At 45.6% G+C, this 25801-nt stretch overlaps 1 protein-coding gene across 5 annotated transcripts in view; it reads left to right on the top strand.

Annotated features, from left to right (window-relative positions):
• LOC139274972 (dedicator of cytokinesis protein 9-like) overlaps positions 1–25801 on the top strand; it is a 455604-nt gene that overhangs the window by 180806 nt on the left and 248997 nt on the right. For all 5 annotated transcript variants that reach the window (XM_070891774.1, XM_070891771.1, XM_070891772.1 and 2 more), the window contains one exon: positions 10160–10249. In XM_070891774.1, coding sequence (XP_070747875.1) covers positions 10160–10249 — 90 coding nt within the window. The remainder of the gene's footprint in view (positions 1–10159; positions 10250–25801) is intronic.

Below are 25801 nucleotides of genomic sequence, written 5' to 3'. Positions count from 1 at the left end.
CGGCAGATGATTTCTTAATATCGCTGTAGGAAAGTGCATCAAACTTGCAAATTCTTTTGATGACAAAGAACAGCCAATCAATGGCAGCATAGACTCTCCCACATTACAGCTTCCATTTGCCTTCCAAAGCGTGTCCTTCTGAAGAAACACCATCAATGTCATCCAGTACCTGAAACCTTTTCTTTTGGCACTGTCAGTTCCTGCATTCATTCATTACTCATCGAATCACACGGCACAGAAGGCGACCATTCGGGTCATCGTCCCTGTGCCAGCTCTTCGGAAAAACGGGTCCAGTCACACAACCTCTATGCTACCATACCTCTTAAATAGTTGGATATTGAGAAGTGGGAAACTAAGTGCCTGTTGAGAGAGCAATAATGGAAGGATAATGATTCAACTTGAACTTTCACCCAAATAGCTTGACATTGTCTCGAAAAGGCACTAAAAGGTAGAAAGGAGATAAGAAAAGATGGAGGGCAGAGAAATCAAAGGCAAAAATCAAAAAGGGACACATTACAACATAATTCTAAAAGGACAAAGTGTTTAAAAAAAACAACTCTGAAGGCTCTGTGCCTCAATGCGAGGAGCATTCATAATAAGGTGGATGAATTAACTGCGCAGGCAGCTGTTAACGGATATGATATAATTGGGATTACGGAGAAATGGCTCCAGGGTGACCAAGGCTGAGAACTCAACATCCAGGGGTATTAAATATTCAGGAAGGATAGACAGAAAGGAAAAGGAGGTGGCGTAGCGTTACTGGTTAAAGAGGAGATTAACGCAATAGTAAGGAAGGACATTAGCTTGGATGATGTGGAATTTGTATTGGTAGAGCTGCGGAACACCAAAGGGCAGAAAACGCTAGTGGGAGTTGTGTACAGACCACCGAACAGTGGTAGTGAGGTTGGGGATGGCATCAAACAGGAAATTAGGGATGCGTGCAATAAAGGTACAGCAGTTATCATGGGTGACTTTAATCTACGTATAGATTGGGCTAACCAAACTGGTAGCAATACGGTGGAGGAGGATTTCCTGGAGTGTATAAGGGATGGTTTTCTAGACCAATATGTCGAGGAACCAACTAGAGAGCAGGCCATCCTAGACTGGATCTTGTGCAATGAGAGAGGATTAATTAGCAATCTTGTGTGGGGCCCCTTGGGGAAGAGTGACCATAATATGGTAGAATTCTTCATTACGATGAGAGTGACAGACACAGTTAATTCAGAGACTTGGGTCCTGAACTTAAAGAAAGATAACTTCGATGGTATGAGAGGTGAATTGGCTAGGATAGACTGGAGAATGATATTTAAAGGGTTGACGGTGAATAGGCAATGGCAGATATTTAAAGATCCAACGTGTCGGAGAGGCGGGAGTGCGAGCAGCGGGGAGTCCGGGGACGTCAGAGGCCTACAAAAGGCCCAACGCGTCGGAGAGGCGGGAGTGTGAGCAGCGGGGAGTCCGGGATCGGAGGCCTACAATAGGCCCAACGCGTCGGAGAGGCAGGAGTGTGAGCAGCAGGGAGTCCGGGGACGTCGGAGGCCTACAAAAGGCCCAACGTGTCGGAGAGGCGGGAGTGTGAGCAGCAGGGAGTCTGGGGACGTCGGAGGCCTACAAAAGGCCCAACGTGTCGGAGAGGCGGGAGTGTGAGCAGCAGGGAGTCCGGGGACGTCGGAGGCCTACAAAAGGCCCAACGCGTCGGAGAGGCGGGAGTGTGAGCAGCGGGGAGTCCGGGATCGGAAGCCTACAATAGGCCCAACGTGTCAGAGAGGCGGGAGTGTGAGCAGCGCGTAGTCCGGGGACGTCAGAGACCAGCCGGTGCAGCTGCAGCAGGGAGGCAAAAAGAAGTAGAAAGAAATCGAAAGGTGACGTCACAGCCAAGTGGGTACGTGAATGGCTGGTGATTGGTCAGTAGTTATTCTTTTTCTTTTCTTTATCAGTAAGTAACCTTTAGCATTGTTGTTGCCAATTTAAGTTATCTAAGGGTTAAGACATTGCAGGAGAGCTCGGACACGTGTTATGCTCCTCCTATACTTTGTGGGAAGTCAGGGACGCTTCCAGTGTCCCTGACGACTATGTGCGGGAAGTGTATCCGCCTGTAGCTCCTGACTGACCGCATTGCGGCACTGGAGCTGCGGGTGGATTCATGCTGGAGCATACACGATGCTGAGAATGATGTGAATAGCATGTTTAGCGAGTTGGTCTCACCGCAGGTAAAGGGTACACAGCCAGATAGTAAATGGGTGACCAACAGGAAGAGCAGTGGAAGGAAGGTAGTGCAGGGGTCCCCTGCGGTCATCCCCCTGCAAAATAGATACACCGCTTTGGGTACTGTTGAGGGGGATGACTCAGCAGGGGAGAGCAGCAGCAGCCAAGTTCATGGCACCATGGGTGGCTCTGCTGCACAGGAGGGCAGAAAAAGAGTGGGAGAGCTATAGTGATAGGGGATTCGATTGTAAGGGGAATAGATAGATGTTTCTGCGGCCGCAACCGAGACTCCAGGATGGGTATGTTGCCTCCATAATGCAAGGGTCAAGGATGTCTCGGAGTGGGTGCAGGACATTCTGAAAAGGGAGGGTGAACAGCCAGTTGTGTCGTGGTGCACATTGGTACCAACGATATAGGTAAAAAAACGGGATGAGACGAATTTAGGGAGCTAGGAGCTAAATTAAAAAGTAGGACCTCAAAAGTAGTCATCTCAGGATTGCTACCGATGCCACGTGCTAATCAGAGTAGGAATCGCAGGATAGCTCAGATGAATACGTGGCTTGAGGAGTGGTGGAAAAGGGAGGGAACTGGGACATTGGAACCAGTTCTGGGGGAGGTGGGACCAGTGCAAACCGGACATTCTGAACCTGGGCAGGACCGGAACCAATGTCCTAGGGGTGAGTGTTTGCCAGTGCTGTTATGGAGTAGTTAAACTAACATGGCAGGGGGATGGGAACCTATGCAGGGAGGCAGAGGGAAATAAAATGGAGGCAGAAGTAAAAGATAGAAAGAAGAATAGTAAAAGTGGAGGGCAGAGAAACCCAAGGCAAAAAACAAAAAGGGCCACATTACAGCAAAATTCAAAAGGGGCAAAGTGTGTTAAAAAGACAAGCCTGAAGGCTCTGAGCCTCAATGCGAGGAGTATTCAGAATAAGGTGGATGAATTAATTGCGCAAATAGCAGTTAACGGATATAATGTAATTGGCATCACGGAGACATGCCTCCAGGGTGACCAAGGCTGGGAACTCAACATCCAGGGGTATTCAACATTCAGGAAGGATAGGCAGAGAGGAAAAGGAGGTGGGGTGGCGTTGCTGGTTAAAGAGGAAATTAATGCAATTGTAAGGAAGGACATTAGCTTGGATGATGTGGAATCGGTATGGGTGGAGCTGCGGAATTCCAAAGGACAGAAAACGCTAGTGGGAGTTGTGTACAGACAACCAAACAGTAGTAGTGAGATTGGGGACAGCATCAAACAAGAAATAAGGGATTTGTGCAATAAAGGTACAGCAGTTATCATGGGTGACTTTAATCTACATATTGATTGGGCTAACCTAACTGGCAGTAATGCGGTGGAGGAGGATTTCCTGGATGGTTTTCTCGACCAATATGTTGAGGAACCAACTAGAGGGCTGGCCATCCTAGACTGGGTGATGTGTAATGAGAAGGGACTAATTAGCAATCTTGTTGTGCGAGGCCCCTTGGGGAAGAGTGACCATAATATGGTAGAATTCTTTATTAAGATGGAGAGTGACAAAGTTAATTCGGAGATTAGGGTCCTGAACTTAAGGAAAGGTAACTTTGACGGTATGAGGCGTGAATTGGCTAGGATAGACTGGCAAATGATTCAAAGGGTTGACGGTGGATGGGCAGTGGCAAACATTTAAAGATCACATGGATGAAATTCAGCAATTGTACATCCCTGTCTGGAGTAAAAATAAAACGGGGAAGGTGGCTCAACCGTGGCGAACAAGTGAAATTAAGGATAGTGTTAAAACCAAGGAAGAGGCATATAAATTGGCTAGAAAAAGTAACAAACCTGAGGACTGGGAGAAATTTAGAATTCAACAGAGGTGAACTAAGGGTTTAATTAAGAGGCGGAAAATAGAGTATGAGAGGAAGCTTGCAGGGAACATAAAAACTGACTGCAAAAGCTTCTATAAATATGTGAAGAGAAAAAGATTAGTGAAGACAAACGTAGGTCCCTTGCAGTCGGATTCAGGTGAATTTATAATGGGGAACAAAGAAATGGCAGACCAATTGAACAAATACTTCAGTTCTGTCTTCACAAAGAAGACATGATTAACCTTCCGAATGTACTGGGGGACAGTGGGTCTAGTGAGAAGGAGGAACTGAAGGATATCCTTATTAAGCGGGAAATTGTGTTAGGGAAATTGATGGGATTGAAGGCTGACAAATCCCTGGGGCCTGGCGTCTGCATCCCAGAGTACTTAAGGAAAGTGGCCCTAGAAATAGTGGATGCATTGGTGATCATTTTCCAACAGTCTATCAACTCTGGATCAGTTCCTATGGACTGGAGGGTAGCTAATGTAACACCACTTTTTAAAAAAGGAAGGAGAGAGAAAACGATAATTAGCCTGATATCAGTAGTGGGGAAAATGTTGGAATCAATCTTTTATGATGAAATAGCAGCGCATTTGGAAAGTGGTGACAGGATCAGTCCAAGTCAGCATGGATTTATGAAAGGGAAATCATGCTTGATGAATCTTCTGGAATCTTTTGAGGATGTAACTAGTAGAGTGGACAAGGGAGAACCAGTGGATGTGGTGTATTTGGACTTTCAAAAGGCTTTTGACAAGGTCCCGCACAAGAGATTGGTGTGCAAAGTCAAAGCTCATAGTATTGGGGGTAATGTACAGACATGGATAGAGAACTGGTTGGCAGACAGGAAGCAGAGAGTCGGGATAAACGGGTCCTTTTCAGAATGGCAGGCAGTGACTAGTGGAGTGCCGCAGGGCTCAGTGCTGGGACCCCAGCTCTTAACTATATACATTAACGATTTGGATGAAGGAATTGAGTGTAATATCTCCAAGTTTGCAGATGACACTAAACTGGGTGGCAGTGTAAGCTGTGAGGAGGATGCTAAGAGGCTGCAGGGTGACTTGGACAGGTTAGGTGAGTGGGCAAATGCAAGGCAGATGCAGTATAATGTGGATAAATGTGAGGTTATCCAATTTGGGGGCAAAAACATGAAGGCAGAATATTATCTGAATGGCAGCAGATTAGGAAAAGGAGAGGTGCAACGAGACCTGGGTGTCATGGTTCATCAGTCATTGTAAGTTGGCATGCAGGTACAGCAGGCGGTGAAGAAGGCAAATGGTATGTTGGCCTTCATAGCTAGGGAATTTGAGTATTGGAGCAGGAGGGAGGTCTTGCTGCAGTTGTAGAGGGCCTTAGTGAGGCCTCACCTGGAATATTGTGTTCAGTTTTGGTCTCCTAATCTGAGGAAGGACATGCTTGCTATTGAGGGAGTGCAGCGAAGGTTCACCAGACTGATTCCCGGGATGGCAGGACTTGACATATGAAGAAAGACTGGATCGACTAGGCTTATATTCACTGGAGTTTAGAGGAATGAGAGGGGATCTCATAGAAACATATAAAATTCTGACGGGATTGGACAGGTTAGATGCAGCAAGAATGTTCCCGATGTTGGGGAAATCCAGAACCAGGGGTCACAGTCTAAGGATAAAGGGTAAGCCATTTAGGACCAAGATGAGGAGAAACTTCTTCACTCAGAGAATTGTGAACCTGTGGAATTCTCTACCACAGAAAGTTGTTGAGACCAGTTCGTTAGATATATTCAAGAGGGAGTTAGATGTGGCCCTTACGGCTAAAGGGATCAAGGGGTATGGAGAGAAAGCAGGAATGGAGTACTGAAGTTGCATGATCAGCCATGATCTTATTGAATGTTGGTGCAGGCTCGAAGGGCCGAATGGCCTACTCCTGCACCTATTTTCTATGTTTCTATGTCTTCCTCCCATGAATCCATCTGCGAGTATTCCTTCAAGCTCACGTTGCTGGGTGTGAAAAGTATTGATGACATTTTAAACGTAACTCTGAGCTGCTTATTAAACAGCAACCTAATTGTAGTTGAACCTTTTGTAAAATCCCAGAACCGTGAGCTTGAGCGGGTAGATGCTGAGAGGCTGTTTTCCCTGGCTGGAGAGTCTCAAGTTAAGGGGTCAGAATAAGGATTGTCTCAGAATAAGGATTTGACCATTTAAGACTGGGATGTGGAGGAATTTCTTCACTCAGAGGGTTATAAATCTTTGGAATTCTCTACCCCAAAGTGCTGTGGATGCTGAGTCGATAGATTTTTGGACTCCACGGGAATCAAAGGATATCGGGATTGGACAACAAAGTGGATTTGAGGTCGAAGGTCATCCATGATCTTATTGAATGGTGGAGCAGGTCAAGGGGCCGAATGGCCTATTCCTGCCCCTATTTCTTATGTTCTTGTATAATTAAAAGTCTAGTATGCATCTGTACTGCCACAGCTCTCATATCATATCGAGTGTGATACCACAACAGTTGGTGTCTGTGGGGCAAATAATGATAACCATTAATTCTTCGGTTAATTGTGCTGGATGACTGCCATTTTGTCAGTGGGATATTTGAGCCCATGAACAGCCACTTGACTCATTTTAAAAAAAACAAATAAAGCTTCCAATGAACAAGTGCTGCGAAATCACCCAATGAAATTACTTAAATGTGATTCAAACCCAGTGCTCTGAAGCCAGCAACCACCACACCCTGTGCAACTACTATGGAACGAACCAGTAAAATTGCTCAAATAATTCCCTCCTTCATCTGTTACATAATGGTTCCCGACCGTAAACTTGAGTTCATGCAAAACTCGGCTGCCTGAATCCTAACTCACTGACCTACATTGGCTCCTGGTCCGGCAACGTTTTTAATTTAAAACCCTCATCCCTGTTTTCAAATCCCTCCAGGGCCTCGCCCCACCCTGTCTAACCTCCTCCAGCCCTGCAATCCTCTGAGATAGCTGCACTCCTTCAATTCTGCCCTCTTGCGTCTCACATATTTTCATCGCTCCACCATTGGCGGCCGTGCCTTTAGCTGCCTGGGCCCCAAGCTCTGGAATTCCCTCCCTCAACCTCTCTGCCACTTTATCTCCGCCTCTCTACCTCTCCTCCTTTTAAGACGCTCCTTAAAAGCTACCTCTTTGACCAAGCTTTAGGTCACCTGTCCTAATATCTCCTTATGTGGCTTAACTGTTTCTGATAACGCTCCTGTGCAGTGTCTTGGGATGTTTTACTATGTTAAAGGCGCTATATAAATACAAGTTGTTGTTAAAACCACCTCCAGTTTCGATATCTTCCTAATACGTGTAACATTCAATATTTACATATAATACGTATACCTATTACAGATTTGCCTTTTTTAGACCCAGTGTGTCTTGTATCTGGTTCCAGTGCACATCCCTGCTTTGTGTTCATCCTCACCTTCAATCAGTCTCATTTGGGATCCAGTTTCTTCTCTCTCTTCCCCCACCTGCTGAATTAAATGAATCTCAATAGCTGCCTTGTGTTTCTTGCAAGTCCCATTGCTCCTGCTTTGTTGTGGTTCAGTCCAGCTCTACTGTAGCAGTTCTTCTTTGTCCACAAAAGATTGCCAATAATAAATGGTCGTCATGTTCACAGACTTGATATGCAGTGAATAGGTACCCGTAAAACCAGTGTGTCTAGAATTATATGGCAGTTCTCAGGCCCACTTCCACATCAAGCCCAATCAGGTTCAATGGCAAGAGAAGTTGAACTCCTTGGTGCTGTTCTGAGTGGTCTGTGCACATTTGTATCTCAATAAAAGTGTAACAGCAGAAAAGTTTTGATTTTAACCAAAAAGAGCAAGTCGTATAAAAAGGACATTGAAGCACAGAAGAAAATGCAAAAAAGATTTACAAGGATGGTACCAGAACTGAGAGATTATAGCTATCGGGAAACATTGAACAGCTTGGGGCTTTTTTCTTTCGAAAAGAAAGGACTTGGAGATGACCTAATAGAGGTATTTAAAATTATGAGTGGATTAGTTAAGGTAGATTTGGAGAGAATATTTCCACATGTGGGAAAATAAAACTCTGGGCCCATAAATATAAATCCAATGGAGAAATAAGTTAAATCTCTACCTAGAGAGTGGTTACAATATGGAACTCGCTACCAAAGGGAGTGGTTGAGGCGAATAGCGTAGATAGTTTAAAAAGAAAACTAGACGAATACGTGAGAGAAAAGGGAATAGAAAGATATGCTGAAAGGCTGAGATGAGGAGAGTCGTGTGGAGCATAAAGACCAGCACAGAGTAGTTGGGCTGAATGGCTTGTTCCTGTGCTGCATATTCTATGCAATTCTATTTAAAAGTTCAGAATGGCGCTTGAGCTGTGAGCTCAAAATACCCGGTGAGGAGGAAAGTAAGGGGCAGGAGGTGTGATGGGAACTGTAGCAGCCTGCCCCACAACGTGAAGGCGAGACCATAGGTAGCCAGCCCGAGAGTGGAAGAGGGGAGGGGGGCTTTGGAGCAAGAGTAGTGGAATCATTGCCAGGAGAGGCAGCAGATTTTGGAATAAAAAGGACAGCATCTGGAACCAAAAGGAGAGTTGCCAGGAGAAGACGGAAACACAAGATCCAGAAATCAGCTTTTACAGTAACATCTGTAATACTCGAGTCTGGTTCTCATAACGAACTGATGCGCTGTAAAAGCCGACTGTATTTCTAGCGTGTACCTTGCTACAGGTTCTCAGCTGTGGCTCAGTGGGCAGCACTCCTGCCTCTGAGTCAGAAGTTTGTGGGTTCAAGTCTCACTCCAGAGACTTGAGCACATAATCTAGGCTGACACTCCAGTGCAGTGCTGAGGGAGTGCGGCACTGTCGGAGGTGCTGTCTTTCGGATGAGGCATTAAACCGAGCCCCGTCTGCTCTCTCAGGTGGACATAAAAGATCCATGGCACTATTTCTAAGAAGAGCAGGGGAGCTATCCCCAGTATCCTGGGGCCAATATTTATCTCTCAACCAACATCACCAAAAAAAAAACCAAGATTACCTGGTCATTTTCACATTGCTGTTTGAGGGAGCTTGCTGTGTGCAAATTGGCTGTCAAATTATCGCGCAGTGTAAAACCCTTTTGTTGTGTTTGAGTTGTGTAATTTTTATTAATCCACACGGTACCTACATGCATGGTTCTTGTTTCTGGAATACAAAACAGAATCCACTCGAATCCAATGCTGAATTAATTTTTTTAACAAAGGATGGAAATGGGTTTGGGTCTTCAGAGGTGTCTCAGATAAGGTTAACCTGAACTGTGTTTAAAGACAAATCTTACTCCGAGATGGTGACTGGGGAATTCTCCGCGAGTCCAACGGTGAATGATTTGTGCTCCACCCACCTTCAGAGAACACAGAACTTTATTTTGAAGGCAGAAAAAACATTGTGTTGGTTGTTATGATATTTGTGTGTGTGTGTGTGTGTGTGTGTGTGTGTGTATAACCTCTTCGGTTTCTTTTGAATATACTGAATAAGTTGAGAAAAAGTCCTCTTTTACAATTTCTATTTAGAAAAAACAAATCGCTTTACTACACTTGCAGAAATTCAGATGCTCATTTCTTTCCATCACGGATTCCAAAAGGTACACACAGTCTGAATCTGCTGATTGCAGTCTGTATGCATCCTAAGAATTAAAGTATTGCTTGTAGCAACCATAGAATCATAAAATGGTTACAGCACAGAAGGAGGCCATTCGGCCTGTCGAGCCCGTGTTGGCTCTCTGCAAGAGCACCTCAGTTAGTCCCACTCCCCCGCCCTTTCTCCGTAGCACTGCAATTTTTTTTCATTCAGGTACTTATCCAGCTCCCTTTTGAAAGCCGTGATTGAGTCTACCTCCACCACACTTTCAGACAGTGCCTTCCAGACCCGAACCACTCGCTGCGTAAAACGTTTTTCCTCACGTCGCCTTTGGTTCTTTTGCCAATCACCTTAAATCTGTGTCCTCTGGTTCTCGACCCTTCTGCCAATGGGAACAGTATCTATCATCTCTGACCAGACCCCTCATGATTTTGAGCATATATAACTGGGTCGAAGAAAAATCTTGGAAGTGTTTGAATTTGTTGCCGCCTTGTTATTGGATGCCTTTTTGTGTTTTATTAGATCGGGACACTGAAACGCCACGGGAGGACACTCTGCTCCACGGTGCCTGATAATGCAAGGAAAGAAGCTCACAGCCTGCTGGTTACAGAAGTAAGTTCCCCAAAGCATAGCAATAACTGCAGATTCAGCCTTGAAGCCGACTATACTTAGCTTGTTATCGTGTGTATGTAAATGGCATAACCTCCAAACTGTTGCAAACACTTTGCTTTTGTTGTACTTGGCCTTGGAAGGGGGTGTAGCAGATTCACCAGAATGATCAAAAATCAGACAGGGAATTCAGAAGAAACCTCTGAGTGGTGAGAATGTGGAACTTGCTACCACAGGGAGCGGTTGAAGCGAATAGTACAGATGTATTTAAGGGGAGGCAAGATAAGCATATGAGGGAGAAATGAATCGAGGGTTATGCTGATAGTGAGATGAGGAAAGACCGGAGGAGGCTCGAGTGGAGCATAAACGCCAGCAATGGACTGTTTGGGTCGAATGGCCTGTTTCTGTGCCGTATATCCTATGTAATAAAATGGGTTATTTTATGAGGACAGATTTCATAGGCTTGTATTTCCTTGGGTATGGAAGATTGAGGTGATCTAATAGAGATGTTTAAGATGATCAAAGGAGTTTATCGAAGTCGAAAGAGAGAAACGTTTTCCTCTGGAGGGGAGAGTCCAGAACAAGGGGACGTAACCTAGAGAAGGTGGTAATGAACCAACTTCGTGAACCGCTGCAGTCCATTTCCGAGGGCAGTTTAGAGTCAATCACATTGCTGTGGTTCTGAAGTCACACATAGGCCAGACCGGTTAAGGACGGCAGATTTCCTTCCCTGAAGGACATTCGTGAACCCCTTGGGTTTTTCTGACAATCCAGCAGTTTCATGGTCACCAAAACTACATTAGCTTTTTAATTCCAGATTTATTTAATTCACTGAATTTTTTAATTCCCCAGCTGCTGTTGTGGGATTTGAAGTCACGTTTCTGGATTATTACTCCAGGCCTCTGGATTACCAGGCCATTAACATAACCCCCTATGCCTTTTTACCTCATGGCAAGAGGTTGTGGGATGCAGGATTTTTTGAACATTACAGTTCAATAAACCACTGCAAAGTGAGCTGGAATGGGAGATCTCTCCAACAAGGCTTCGCCATTCTTTCTATTGCCCCACCCACCCTTTCCTTCAACGACTGTCTGTCCCACCTGTGACAGAGGCTGCAGTTCCTGTATTGGACTGTTCAGTCACCCAAGAACTCACTTTGAGTGGAAGCAAGTCTTCCTCAATTTTATGGGACTGCCTATGACGATGATGGATTGTCCTTCTAATGTATGAAATATTTAATTAAGAAGAACTTGTAAATCTCTCTGTGACGTACCCTAGGGCAGTAAATATGTGCATTGTTGCATTTGTTGTAGATAAAGCACTGTGTGGCCTTATTAATCCGCTCAGAGCCAGCACGCTTGATCTTGTAAAATGCACCACTAAAATTATTTTATTTTGGTCTAGACCGTTTTGTTTATTCTGAAAGCTGTCTTGCTATGATTAGTTAAACCCCTTCATTATTTGGGCTAAAGACAGCTTGCCTACTTCCGGGGAAAGAATGGAAATTCTCAAAATTATCAGGTAAAAAAAAATAATGAATTCCAGGAGTAATTGAAGGGCTGAGATCCAGCGTTGGGGCTTTGAAGGTGGGTTCTGTTATGGCAGTCCGAGTCATCGTTCTGACTTGTTTCCTAAACAAGTTCATGCCCCCAATGTCTCCGAATACACAGGCGCTGTTCCTCCCACTTCCAAGTTGTTGAAAGCCCCAGCAACTTTAACTTTGAATCCACTATCCGATGGCCCAAAAGCTGCACGTACTGCTGAGTACTTGTGGGAATTTTTGTTTTTGTTAGAGTATAACTCCAGCTCAGTTTACACTTTCCAAAAAGTTATGGAACATTTTTCTTCATCATCAACATCCTGAATGTTAAAATAAATTTGCCAGTTTTATCGTCTGGCTAATCAACGTTGACTGGGAATGTGCTGCAAGATTGGAATGCACTCAAGGCTGACGTTACAAGTCTTCTCGGCCAAATCCAGAGACTGTTTGACCTTTGAACCCAAGCTGCTCTTTTTTAAAGACATGTAAAATTGGCCGTGTTCATTTTTGGAGGGCAACAGGTGGGGTTTATATTTGTCATAGGGAATGCTGAGCTTGGCACTGTACAAGACTGATCTCAGCAGAGAGTTATAATGCAACTATGGAAAAGGGCATTCAAAAATAATGCCCTGTTTACATAACTATTGAATTCTGGAATTTATTGCATGTGTATAAAATTGTTAAATGGCTTATTCTATATACATAATGATGTGGAATTGTCTAGATGAATGGTGTGATAGAATTATTACTGCGCTCCTCCAATTCTGGCCTCTTGAGCATCCCCGATTTTCATCGCTCCACCATTGGTGGCCGAGCCTTCAGCTGCCTGGGCCCTAAGCTGTGGAATTCCTTGCCTAAACCTCTCCGCCTTTCTACCCCTCTCTCCTTTAAGACCCTCCTTAACACCTACCTCTTTGACCAAGCTTTTGGTCATCTGCACTAATCTCTCCTTATGTGGCTCAGTGTCAAATTTTGTTTAATAATCGCTCCTGTGAAGCGCTTTGGGACATTTTACTATATTAAAGGCGCTGTATAAATGCCAGTTGCTGTTGGAGAGCCATCACGTTCTAACAGAAATGTGCTCAGATTCGGCATCCAACAAGCTTTGATAGTGCAATCAAAATTGTACTTTTATTTTCCTTTTAAGTTTTCTCCCTTCACTTGCTGTCTTGGCAGCTTTGATTCCTTGCTGCAGCCATAATTATAGAGACGCTGGTTCCTCCCGGTGTCTGCTTCAAAGAGCTGTTATTTATCCGTGAGGCTGGACAGCAAGTGTTTCCAGGCTATTTGTCTGTGAGGTCAAGAACAGCAGCAACAATGCCTTTACAGGGAGACACATCCTGCAACCATGAGATGGTGCGTTTCCTTTTGAAGAATTGAGATTTAGATGAGGGGAGAAGGTACGAGTGGAGTGTAAATGTTGGCACGGACTGGTTGTGTCGTATATCCTCTGTAATTCAATGTAGAAGCAACAATTAAAATGATATTCTCTGGCTGGTGCTTTTCCATGCCACGTTATTTATAATCAAGTATTTGGCCATTTTGGTCCTCGCTACGTGGATGGGATGGTTCAGCGGATGTGCAACATTTTCAAACTAGTTACAATCCTCCAGAAATTGGTTTTGTATTGATTCTATTACGATAAATTCAATCTGCTGTGGATAATGGTGACAAAAATAATTCATACACAGTGACTCCGGAAATAAATTGAACAGGTCATAGGATTGATCGAGATAATATAGATAGTAAATTCATTTGTTTAATAAAATCACTGCATCAAAAACAAAGAATAATTTCAGTCTGCTCAAAAGCTGAGACCGATTATCTCCAGAAAACAACTTGCATTTATACAGTAACTTTAACATAGTAAAACATCCCAAGGTGCTTCACAGGTGCGTTATCCAAATGAAATTTGACACTGAGCCACATGAGGAGATATTAGGACCGGCTTGGACAAAGAGGTAGGTTTTAAGGAGCGTCTTAAAGGAGGAGAGAGAGGTAGAGAGGCGGAGAGGTTTGGGGAGGGAATTCCAGAGCTTGGGGCACGGCCGTCAATGGTAGAAATCGGGGATGCACAGGAGGCCAGAATTGGAGGAGTGCAGAGATCTTTGAGGGTTGTATGGCTGGAGGAGGTTTGGGAGATCGGGAGAGGCGAAGCCATGGGGTGATTTGTAAATGAGGATGCGAATTTTGAAATTGAGGGTTGCTTAACCGGGAGCCAATGTCGGTCAGCTAACACAGGGGCTGATGGGACGGGACTTGGTGCGAGTTTTGGATAGGCTCAAGTTTACGTAGGATGCAAGGTGGGAGGCAGGCCAGGAGTGCATTGGAATAATCTAGAGGTAACAAAGACATGGATAAGGGTTTCAGCAGCAGATGAGCTGAGGCAGGGATGGAAACGAGCGATGTTCCAGAGGTGGAAGTACAACTGAGACTTATTCCGCTCTTCTCTTGCGCTCCCCACAACCCCCATGCACAATCTGGGTCACGGGATAGCCATCAGCATTGGGAATGCTGGCGGATATTTGTCCCCTTTTTAACCCAGTAACAATGAGTAGAATTGCAGTGCCCTGGTCCCGATGAGCTCACTCATCACAGAAGATAAGAATTAGGAGCAGGAGTAGGCCATACGGCCCCTCCAGCCTGCTCTGCCATTCAATAAGATTATGGTTGATCTTCGACCTCAACTCCACTTTCCCGCCCAATCCCCATAATCCCTTGATTTCCTTAGAATCCAGAAATCTATCGATCTCTATCTTGAATATACTCAACGACTGAGCCTCCACAGCTCTCTGGGGTAGAGAATTCCAAAGATTCACCACCTTCTGAGTGAAGAAATTCCTCCTCATCTCAGTCCTAAATGGCCGTCCCCTTATCCTGAGACACTGCCCCCCTAGTTCTAGACTCTCCCGCCAGGGGAAACATTTTTCCAGCATCTATCCGGTCAATCCCTTTAAGAATTTTATACATTTCAATGAGATCACCTAAACAGAGTTAGAGAAAGAAAGACTTGCATTTCTACAGCACCTTTATTGACCACCGGACATTCCAGAGCGCTTTACAGCCAATGAAGTACATTTGGAGTGTAGTCACTGTTGTAATGTAGGAAACGCAGCAGATAAATTACGCACAGCAAGCTCCCACAAACCGCAAAGTGATAACAACCAGATAATCTTGTTTTTGTGATGTTGATTGAGGGATAAATATTGAGCAGGACACCAGGGATAACTCGCCTGCTCTTCATTGAAATCGTGCTGTGGGAGCTTTTACGTGCACCTGAGAGGGCAGACGGGGCCTCGGTTTAACGTCTCATCCGAAAGATGAATTGGACCTGGGACTTTACCTGCTCTGGGTTGCTCAACAGCTGATTGGCTCGACTTGATCTGCTTGCCAATTTGCAAAGCGTCAATAATAAAATGTGACCGCTTCACCTGAATATTATACTTCATAGAGTTTTATGCCACCAAAATTAATAGTTACAAACCAATATAAAGGAGATCGAGGATCACTTGATGTTGGTGCGTGGAAGTCCCGCTAACATATTCCCTATCTCCTCTCCCCTAGGAAGACTAGGCTACTGATTCTGTGGCTAAGATCAATTAACATAGCTCAGACCAATGATTGAATTCAAGACCTTTCTCTCCTGCATAGTTCACCATGACATCTGGAGTTAGAAAGAAAGACTTGCAATTCTATAGCGCCTTTCACAAGCACCGGACATCTCAAAGCACTTTACAGCCAATGAAGTACTTTTGGAGTGTAGTCACTGTAGTAATGCGGGAAACGCGGCAGCCAATTTGAGCACACCAAACTCCTACAAACAGCAAGAGATAATGACCAGATAATCTGTTTTAGTGATGTTGATTGAGGGATAAATATTGGCCAGGACACCAGGAATAGCTCCCTTGCTCTCCTTCGAAATAGTGCTATGGGATCTTTTACTTGCACCGGAGAGGGCAGACGGGGCCTCGGTTTAACATCTCATCTGAAAGACGGCACCTCCAACAGTGCAGCACTCCCTCAGCACTGCACTGGAGTGTCAGCCTCGAGTGGGAGTTGAATCCACAACCTTCTGACTCAAACGAGAGTGCTACCCACTGAGCCACAGCTGACACAAGAAAGGCCACCCAGTTTTTCCATGCCCTTTTGTTACACATCCGTGTTGGGTTTGTAAGGATGGTGAACTTCGAACGTTACTTTTCTCTTAACAAAAGTTTTTTTTTAAACTTGTGGTTCTGTTTGCTTTTGAAAATAAGAGCTGATGTCAAAAATCACAAACATGCTCATTTAGAAAGAGGGCTAGTTAATAAATAAAATGAAACTTGATTGTATATTCAAGGCTGAAATCGATAGATTTTTGGACTCTCTGGGAATCAAGGGATATGGAGATCGGGAAAATGGAGTTGAGGGAGAAGATCTGCTGTGACCTTATTGAATGGCGGAGCAAGCTTGAGTTTTATGACCTACTGCTGCTCCTATTTCTTAAGTTCTTATGACTGAACTATCAAAAATAAAAGCATTCCATGAGCCAGAATCATTCTCCACTGAAGTTTGGTTATTTATAGTAAAATATGATATGCTAATCACAGGCAAGAAAGCAACCAAACGTATTGCAATACCTCAAACTCTGCTGCAGCCAGGAGAATTCTTTACCCACATTCATTCATCAGACAAAAAATGTTAGCTAGTATCAAATGATTCCCCTTTTATCTGTCTCCCCTTGAGAGTAGTAATTTAAGGTGCAGCAGAGTGTTATATATGATGCCAGATACTATTGGAGCTAAACTGAACACAACACTGTTTAAAAACTAGATGTGAAAAAGTTCAAACAGTCTCTGTATCGAACAAAAGCAATGAAACTTTCAGTCTGTCTCTGATTGACAGTGATGGCTGGGATCTCTACTTTGAAGAAGCTTTGGGTGAGGAGAAGCAGTAATACAATATGCTATTTTAAGTAGGTTTGTGATATTCGACAACAGGTGCAGAAAGTGTTATATAATCCTGGTTGGGTCAAAGAACAACAAATCTGCAACATTAAGGCACTAATAAAGGCAATAGGGAATTCAGGAGAAACTTCTTTACCCAGAGAGTGGTGAGAATGTGGAACTCGCTACCACAGGGAGTGGTTGAAGCGAATAGTACAGATGCATTTAAGAGGAAGCTCGATAAACATGAGGGAGAAGGGAATAGAAGGATATGCTGATAGGGTGAGATGAAGTAGGGTGGGAGGAGGCCCGTGTAGAGCATAAACACCGGCACGGACCAGTTGGGCTGAATGGCCTGTTTCTGTGTTGTACATTCTAAGCAGAAGCCAACTGCACATTTTATGATGACCTGGATGAGTGTAGCTCCAACAACACTCAAGAAGCTCGACACCATCCAGGACAAAGCAGTTCACTTGATTGGAACCCCATCCACCACCGTAAACATTCACTCCCTCCACCACCGGCGCACCGTGGCTGCAGTGTGTACCGTCTATAAGGTGTACTGCAGCAACTTGCCAAGGCTTCTTCGGCAGCACCTCCCAAACCCACGACCTCTACCACCTAGAAGGACAAGGGCAGCAGGTGCATGGGGGCAACACCACCTCCACGTTTCCCTCCCAAGTCGCACACCATCCTGACTTGGAAATATATCGCCATTCCTTCATCGTCACTGGGTCGAAGTCCTGGAACTCCCTCCCTAAAAGCACTGTGGCAGCACTTCACCACACCAACTGCAGCGGTTCAAGAAGGCGGCTCACCACCACCTTCTCAAGGGCAATTAGGAATGGGCAATAAATGCCGGCCTTGCCAGCGACGCCCACATCCCGAGAATGAATAAAAAATACAGTAACATGAGCATGCTTTTCTTGACATGAAGTGATGTCTTGCTGTGTTTTTACTTGTAGGTCTAGGCAGGCTGCATAGTGAATAACAATTTTCCATGCACTGATTGTAAATTACTTGCTGTTCCTTGAAGGAGATCATTGTTACATTTTCCAATATAAAGTCTTATCTTAAACAATTGGTCGTCTGTTTCTGACATAGATGTATGCTAGCTTTCTAAAAATTAGCAAAGCAGTATCTTATCTCAAGGCATAGTATAACTGTTAGATTTCACTCGCTGGAGTTGCAGTCCCTGGCTGGTGCGAGAACAGGGCCTGGATGAACAGATATTTTTCAAGCACGTTTTTTTAAAGGTACTGGCATGGTTACATGGGCAGTGTTTATACATATACTTCAGTTATGTGGAGAGACTGGAGAAGCTGGGGTTGTTCTCATTAGAGCAGAAAAGGTTCTGGGGAGATTTAATAGAGGTGTTCAAAATTATGAAGGGGTTTCGATAGAGTACGTAAGGAGAAACTGTTTCCAGTGGCAGGAGGGTCAGTAACCCGAGGACACAGATTTAAGGTAATTGGCAAAAGAACCAGAGAGGAGATGAGGAGAAATATTTTATGAAATGAGATGGCGTGATCTGGAATGCGCTGTCTGAAAAGGCAATAGTAACTTTCAAAAGGGAATTGGATGATTCCTTGAAAAGGAAACATTTGCAGGGCTCTGGGGAAAGAGCAGGGGGAGTGGACAGCTTTTTCAAAGAGTTGGCACAGGCACAATGGGCTAAATGGCCTCCTTCTGCGCTGTATCATGTGACTTGAGATCATGTTACCCGAGTGGAGTATGGTCACTTTGTGAATATAAATACTGATTGCGTACAAGATGTGACTTAAAATACAGGTGCAGCGTCCAAAATCCGGAGTTCCGGAATGATCCGTACTCCGGACTGATTGATGGCTGGGTCATCTGGAATCCGTAAAATGGTCCGGAACCTCGAGGTGCCACCGCTACCCGACCTCAGGCCTCGCCTTGCTGCTGCCCGACCTCGGGCCTCGCCTCGCTGCTGCCCGACCTCGGGCCTCGGCTCGCCCGACCTCGGGCCTTGCCTCGCTGCTGCCCGACCTCAGGCCTCGCCTCGCTGCTGCCCGACCTCGGGCCTCGCCTCGCTGCTGCCCGACCTCGGGCCTCGGCTCGCCCGACCTCTGGCCTCGCCTCGCTGCTGCCCGACCTCGGGCCTCGCCTCGCTGCTGCCCGACCTCGGGCCTCGCCTCGCTACTGCCCGACCTCGGGCCTCGCCTCGCCTCGCTACTGCCCGACCTCGGGCCTCGCCTCGCTACTGCCCGACCTCGGGCCTCGCCTCGCCTCGCTACTGCCCGACCTCGGGCCTCGCCTCGCTGCTGCCCGACCTCGGGCCTCGCCTCGCCTCGCTACTGCCCGACCTCGGGCCTCGCCTCGCTACTGCCCGACCTCGGGCCTCGCCTCGCTGCTGCCCGACCTCGGGCCTCGCCTCGCTACTGCCCGACCTCGGGCCTCGCCTCGCCTCGCTACTGCCCGACCTCGGGCCTCGCCTCGCTGCTGCCCGACCTCGGGCCTCGCCTCGCTGCTGCCCGACCTCGGGCCTCGCCTCGCCGGCTCGCCCGAACGGCAGCGGGGCCCACGCAAACAACTCCATGGCGGCGAGGCCCCCTCCGACGATCCAAACAGCTCATCGACAAGCAGCCCCCCCCCCCCCCCAACCCCCCTTTCTGATGTTCCGAAATCCGGAAATACCCGAACCTGTTTCTGGATTCGTGACGTCAGAAAGATGTTCCAAAATCCGGCAAAACGCAAAATCTGGAACGGCCTTGGTCCCGAGGGTTCCAGATTCAGGATGCTGTACCTGTATTGAAATAATTTATTGTATTCCTTTTCAGCACATATTGGACAAGTCATTTAGTCATCCGGGGGAATAAAAGGAATCCTGATCGTTTTCGGAGCTTTGGGTGAAACCCTGTAGTCTTACTCTTCTTGCCCCATGTCAACATTCCTCCCAAGTTTCCATCTTCAAATTTGTTTTTGCTTTCTTGTTCCCATCCCCATATTTATCAGCCATACTGCTCGGTGAAGGAGATAAATTATTAATACAAATAATGTTCAAAATAGCACCGGAATGTTCGATAAATTAATGAGTATTTTTAGCTGTTGGTTTTTCCTTACCTTGACTCCAGGGTTTTGAGTTTTACTTCCCATTCAAAAGCCCTTCTGTATCTGAAGGAAAGACTTGCCTTTCAAGACCACCGGACATCCCAAAGCACTTTACAGCCAATGAAGCACTTTTTGTGTTGTAACGTAGGAACCACAGCAGCTAATTTGCACACAGCAAGCTCCCACAAACAGCAATGTGATAATGGCCAGATCATCAGTTTTACAGTTGTTGATAAATATTGGTCAGGACACTGTCTCAAATTCTACTGCTCTTCTTAGAAATAGTACCATGGGATCTCTGGCATCTACCTGAGAGGGCAGACAGGCCCTCGGTTTAACATCCCATCCAAACGACAGCACTCCCTCAGTGCTGGACTGGAGTGTCAGCCTAGATTTTAGTTTCCAAACCCCTGGAGTGGGACTTGAACCCACAACCTTCTGACTTGGAAGTGAGAGTGCTCCCCACTGAGCCACAGGCTGACACAAACATTGGTGCCGCTATTGGTTTCAACAACAGCAACTTGAATTTGTAAAGCACTTTTAATGTTGTGAAATGTGCCTCGGTGCTTCTCTGGAGTGTAATCAGACGAGATTTGACATTGAGCCACAAAAGGAGATATTAGGACAGGTTACTTGGTCACAGAGGTAGGCTTTAAGGAGCATCTTAAAGGAGGCAGAGAGGTTGAGGGAGGGAATTCTAGAGTTTAGGGCCCCGGCAGCTGAAGGCAGGCCGCTAATGGAGCGAAGAAATAGGTTGTCATGTTTCATTGCTACAGGGATGGTTGAGATTAAATCACAGAAAGATTCTAGCTTGAACCAAGTGTTCTCCTCCCACATTCTGGGAATAAGAAGGTTGAATTAGCTTCCAGTTGAAGGAGGACACGAACAACCTTCCGGTTATAAAAGAGGTCGGGGGGTCTAGTAAGGAGGAGGAACTGAGGGAAATCCTTATTAGCCGGGAAATTGTGTTGGGGAAATTGATGGGATTGAAGGCCGATAAATCCCCAGGGCCTGATGGACTGCATCCCAGAGTACTTAAGGAGGTGGCCTTGGAAATAGTGGATGCGTTGACAGTCATTTTCCAACATTCCATTGACTCTGGATCAGTTCCTATGGAGTGGAGGGTAGCCAATGTAACCCCACTTTTTAAAAAAGGAGGGAGAGAGAAAACAGGGAATTATAGACCGGTCAGCCTGACATCGGTAGTGGGTAAAATGATGGAATCAATTATTAAGGATGTCATAGCAGTGCAATTGGAAAGAGGTGACATGATAGGTCCAAGTTAGCATGGATTTGTGAAAGGGAAATCATGCTTGACAAATCTTCTGGAATTTTTTGAGGATGTTTCCAGTAGAGTGGATAAGGGAGAACCAGTTGATGTGGTATATTTGGACTTTCAGAAGGCGTTCGACAAGGTCCCACACAAGAGATTGATGTGCAAAGTTAGAGCACATGGGATTGGGGGTAGTGTACTGACATGGATTGAGAACTGGTTGTCAGACAGGAAGCAAAGAGTAGGAGTAAATGGGTACTTTTCAGAATGGCAGGCAGTGACTAGTGGGGTACCGCAAGGTTCTGTGCTGGGGCCCCAGCTGTTTACACTGTACATTAATGATTTAGATGAGGGGATTAAATGTAGTATCTCCAAATTTGCGGATGACACTAAGTTGGGTGGCAGTGTGAGCTGCGAGGAGGATGCTGTGAGGCTGCAGAGCGACTTGGATAGGTTAGGTGAGTGGGCAAATGCATGGCAGATGAAGTATAATGTGGATAAATGTGAGGTTATCCACTTTGGTGGTAAAAACAGAGAGACAGACTATTATCTGAATGGTGACAGATTAGGAAAAGGGGAGGTGCAAAGAGACCTGGGTGTCATGGTACATCAGTCATTGAAGGTTGGCATGCAGGTGCAGCAGGCGGTTAAGAAAGCAAATCGCATGTTGGCCTTCATAGCAAGGGGATTTGAGTACAGGGGCAGGGAGGTGTTGCTACAGTTGTACAGGGCATTGGTGAGGCCACACCTGGAGTATTGTGTACAGTTTTGGTCTCCTAACCTGAGGAAGGACATTCTTGCTATTGAGGGAGTGCAGCGAAGGTTCACCAGACTGATTCCCGGGATGGCGGGACTGACCTATCAAGAAAGACTGGATCAACTGGGCTTGTATTCACTGGAGTTCAGAAGAATGAGAGGGGACCTCATAGAAACATTTAAAATTCTGACGGGGTTAGACAGGTTAGATGCAGGAAGAATGTTCCCAATGTTAGGGAAGTCCAGAACCAGAGGTCACAGTCTAAGGATAAGGGGTAAGCCATTTAGGACCGAGATGCGGAGGAACTTCTTCACCCAGAGAGTGGTGAACCTGTGGAATTCTCTACCACAGAAAGTTGTTGAGGCCAATTCACTAAATATATTCAAAAAGGAGTTAGATGAGGTCCTTACTACTAGGGGGATCAAGGGGTATGGCGAGAAAGCAGGAATGGGGTACTGAAGTTGAATGTTCAGCCATGAACTCATTGAATGGCGGTGCAGGCTAGAAGGGCTGAATGGCCTACTCCTGCACCTATTTTCTATGTTTCTATGTTTCTATGTCTCATCTATCTTTGGACTAAAACCAAGCTTAGGCAAAGCTTAAAACATGCACCCATGAAAATCCCCTCCTTTTCTAGATTATAATTCTGTGTATATCAATGCCAGTTAATTCAAAAGTTTGGAATTCGTAATTAATACTAGAGGCAAAAGGAGGGGAGGGGAGAGACCGAGAGGGAGAGTGTCAGTTTCTGATACAGGATGTCGATTACATATTGAAGGGCGTTCTGTAAGGACTTTTAATCTGCCAAAGTTGAACAGTGCTTAATGATTCAATATGTATGTTTTTTTTGGGCTTAATATTGTGGGACAGAAATTCATGGACATACCGCCCGCTTACCGCCCAAAAACGTGATTTTGGTGAAAAAGCACCTACGTACCGCCAATATACCGCTCGGCGGAATATTCATCATTGACATACTGCCAAGCGGTATGCACACCGTCTGCCGTGCAGGACCGCCCGCATACCGCCCAAACAGTCCGATTTTGATCGCATACCACCGGAGCTGCATACCGTCCTGGAAACGGTGGTTTTACACGACGTTAAGTGGGCGGGAATGGGCGGAGTGCTCGGAGCCGCCATTTTGAAATTGGGAACAGTTAGCTAAAGCAGCACTTCTGTATTTCTGAGGTGAACAGTGACTTTACAGTGTGATTTACAGTGGGATAGGTATTTTTATTGGTACTGAGTAAATTATTAAGATCAAAGGCATTTTAGTTATAATTTTTTAATTGAAAAATATTCTGGAGATTTAAAAAGAATGGGGCCTGCACTATCTCAGCCTGTGCTGACTGCCTGTCTGATGGAGGATCCAGATGGGAGAAGGTTTATTGAGCAGAGTTATCAGGGTAATGGAGGAGGTCACAGACTGATGAGGAGGAGGAGGACTTACCCCTAAAGGATTTTCAGGGAGAAGCGCTCATACTTGGACCTGACCGATCGACAGTGTGTTGAAAGGATGTGCTTCCGAAAAGAGGTGATCGATGAGATTTTCCAGCTCATTAAGGCAGACCTGCAGCCCAGTACCACCAACATTACTGCACTCTCTGTCGAGATGAAGGTGACTGCAGCACTTTCCTTTTATGCATTTGGCTCTTTTCAGGCATCAGCTGGGGACATATGCTGTATTTCTCAGCACGCTACTCATCGCTGCATTCAACAGGTAACCGAAGCACAGTATGCACGCCGGATGGAATTTATAAACTTCCCAATGATCAGGGAGGCACAGAGTGACAGGACTTTGGGATTTGCATGCATCGCCAGCTTCCCCAAGGTGCAGGGTGCTGTTGACTCTACCCATATTGCCCTGCGAGCACCATTACAGGAGGCGGAGGTGTACCGAAACTGTAAGGGTTTCCACTCCCTCAATGTTCAGCTCGTATGGGACCATAACGGGCAATGAATGTCAACTTTCCAGGGAGCATCCATGATGCGCATGTCTTGCGTGAGAGCACTGTGTCTGACCTGTTGAAGTCTGACACACACACATCTTTGATCGTCTTGTCATTACTTGAAAGCACGAATACATCGCCGTAACCTTAAGATAAATAACATCATCCGTGTGACACGGAGCCTACATTTACATGGCACATGACGGGGTGCATAAATAAAATCATTACTTACTCTTGCTCCCCTCACCAGGTTGTTCCACCTCTTACGGCACCTTTCCCCGGTGCGTACCATGGTACTTGTGGAGGACGCAGCCTCCCCGATCTCGTCCCATATTCTGTTGTACTCCTTTTGGGGAGGGGGGGCGTTCCACGACCACCCTTCGTTAGCTCGGAGTACCTCTCTGTAATATTCTCATCGAAGGTGGGCACCCTCAGCCTCCTGTCCTTTTCCATGTTCCAGCGCTTCGACTGTTTTTTTTAAACATTTCCTTTACATTTATGTTATTATGATTTTTGCTTTGTAAAATATGTTTTATTGTTCAAACTGTAGAATTAGTAGTTGTTAATATTTTTAAAGTCTGCAAAGTGTTTTTAAAATAACTGCCCGTCGACTAGCTTGCTTTTCCTCCTCACTCTTTCTCCCTCCTCTTCAAATCACTGCGCATGTACAGGTGACCCCTGACCCCTGAAATCGCGGGTAAAACACTTCTGTGAAAAAAACGAAATAAAACAATTGCGCATGCGCAGTTCAGTGCTACACTGTTCATTGAAGAGAAAGTCGATCTGGATCAACTACTATGTTACCTACCTCCCGCTGCAGACTGCCGACATAACGCTGAAATAAAATCGACCAATTTTGTCCTCTTCGGTCTCGGCGGTTTGAAACGATGCACTGCTGGCATACCGCCGAGAAATGGGCGGACCTTATGCAACGACCAATTTCGGGCCCAGTGGGTTATCAGCAATGTAATAAACATTGTTTGTGACAAAATAGGACTATTATTGAAGATTTTACAAACATCATTGGCCCTAACATATGAAGCAACGTATTCAATTGCAAGCATCAATCCGTGCAACCCCAGTACTGTGGCTTGCATCCACCAAAGTGGGGTTTGTTTTCTGGATCACTGCACAATATGCAACTTTCTGCAGCTGAGTTATCATTAAGCACGTTGTTATTTGGAAATACGATTGAAGAAATCTGGACTAGGATCAAAGATAACAGACTTCCCGTTCGGGCGGTTCTTCATTATTTGTGCAACTACTTTGAACAAACAGCAATTTCCTCCATCAGGTGACTTTCCTCACTTCCTCCTCTGCTTGGTGCATCTAACTTATCTTTTGGAAGCCAGTCTGCCCACAAGGACTTCCAAACTTGAATCCTTCAGGAACCGAGAGATCTTGCAATTTGGTTTTGTGCAATACTTGGCTGCATCTCACGGGCATTTAATTAAAAGTGTTAGCCAGTTGTGGGTTCAAGTCCCACTCCAGAGACTTGAGCACAACAATCTAGGCTGATATTCCAGTGCCGTACTGAGGGAGTGCTGCACTGTCAGAGGGGCAGTACTGAGGGAGCGCTGTACTGTCGGAAACGCAGTACTGAGGGAGCACTGCACTGTCAGAGGGGCAGTACTGAGGGAGTGCTGCACTGTCGGAGGGGCGTCTTTCAGATGAGACGTTAAACCAAGGCCCCGTCCACTCTCTCGGGTAGACATGAAAGATCCCATGAGACTATTTCGAAGAAGAGCAGGAGAGTTATCACTGATGTCCTGGCCAATATTTAACCCTCAATCAATATCCCTAACACAGATTATCTGGTCATTATCACATTGCTGTTTGTGAGAGCTTACTGGGTGCAAATTTCCTGCTGCGTTTCCCACATTACAATAGTGATTACACTCCAAAAGTACTTCATTGGCTGTAAAGCGCTTTTGGACATCTGGTGGTCATGAAATGTCATTAAATGTTTTTTTTCTTTTTCTTTTTAAAAGTCAATACTGATTGTCTTAAATCTGTGTAACATTGTGATCAACGAC

This window comes from Pristiophorus japonicus, chromosome 10 (genome assembly GCF_044704955.1).
Source record: "Pristiophorus japonicus isolate sPriJap1 chromosome 10, sPriJap1.hap1, whole genome shotgun sequence".
Lineage (NCBI taxonomy): Eukaryota > Metazoa > Chordata > Chondrichthyes > Pristiophoridae > Pristiophorus > Pristiophorus japonicus.
This window is presented reverse-complemented; position numbering and strand designations above follow the sequence as displayed.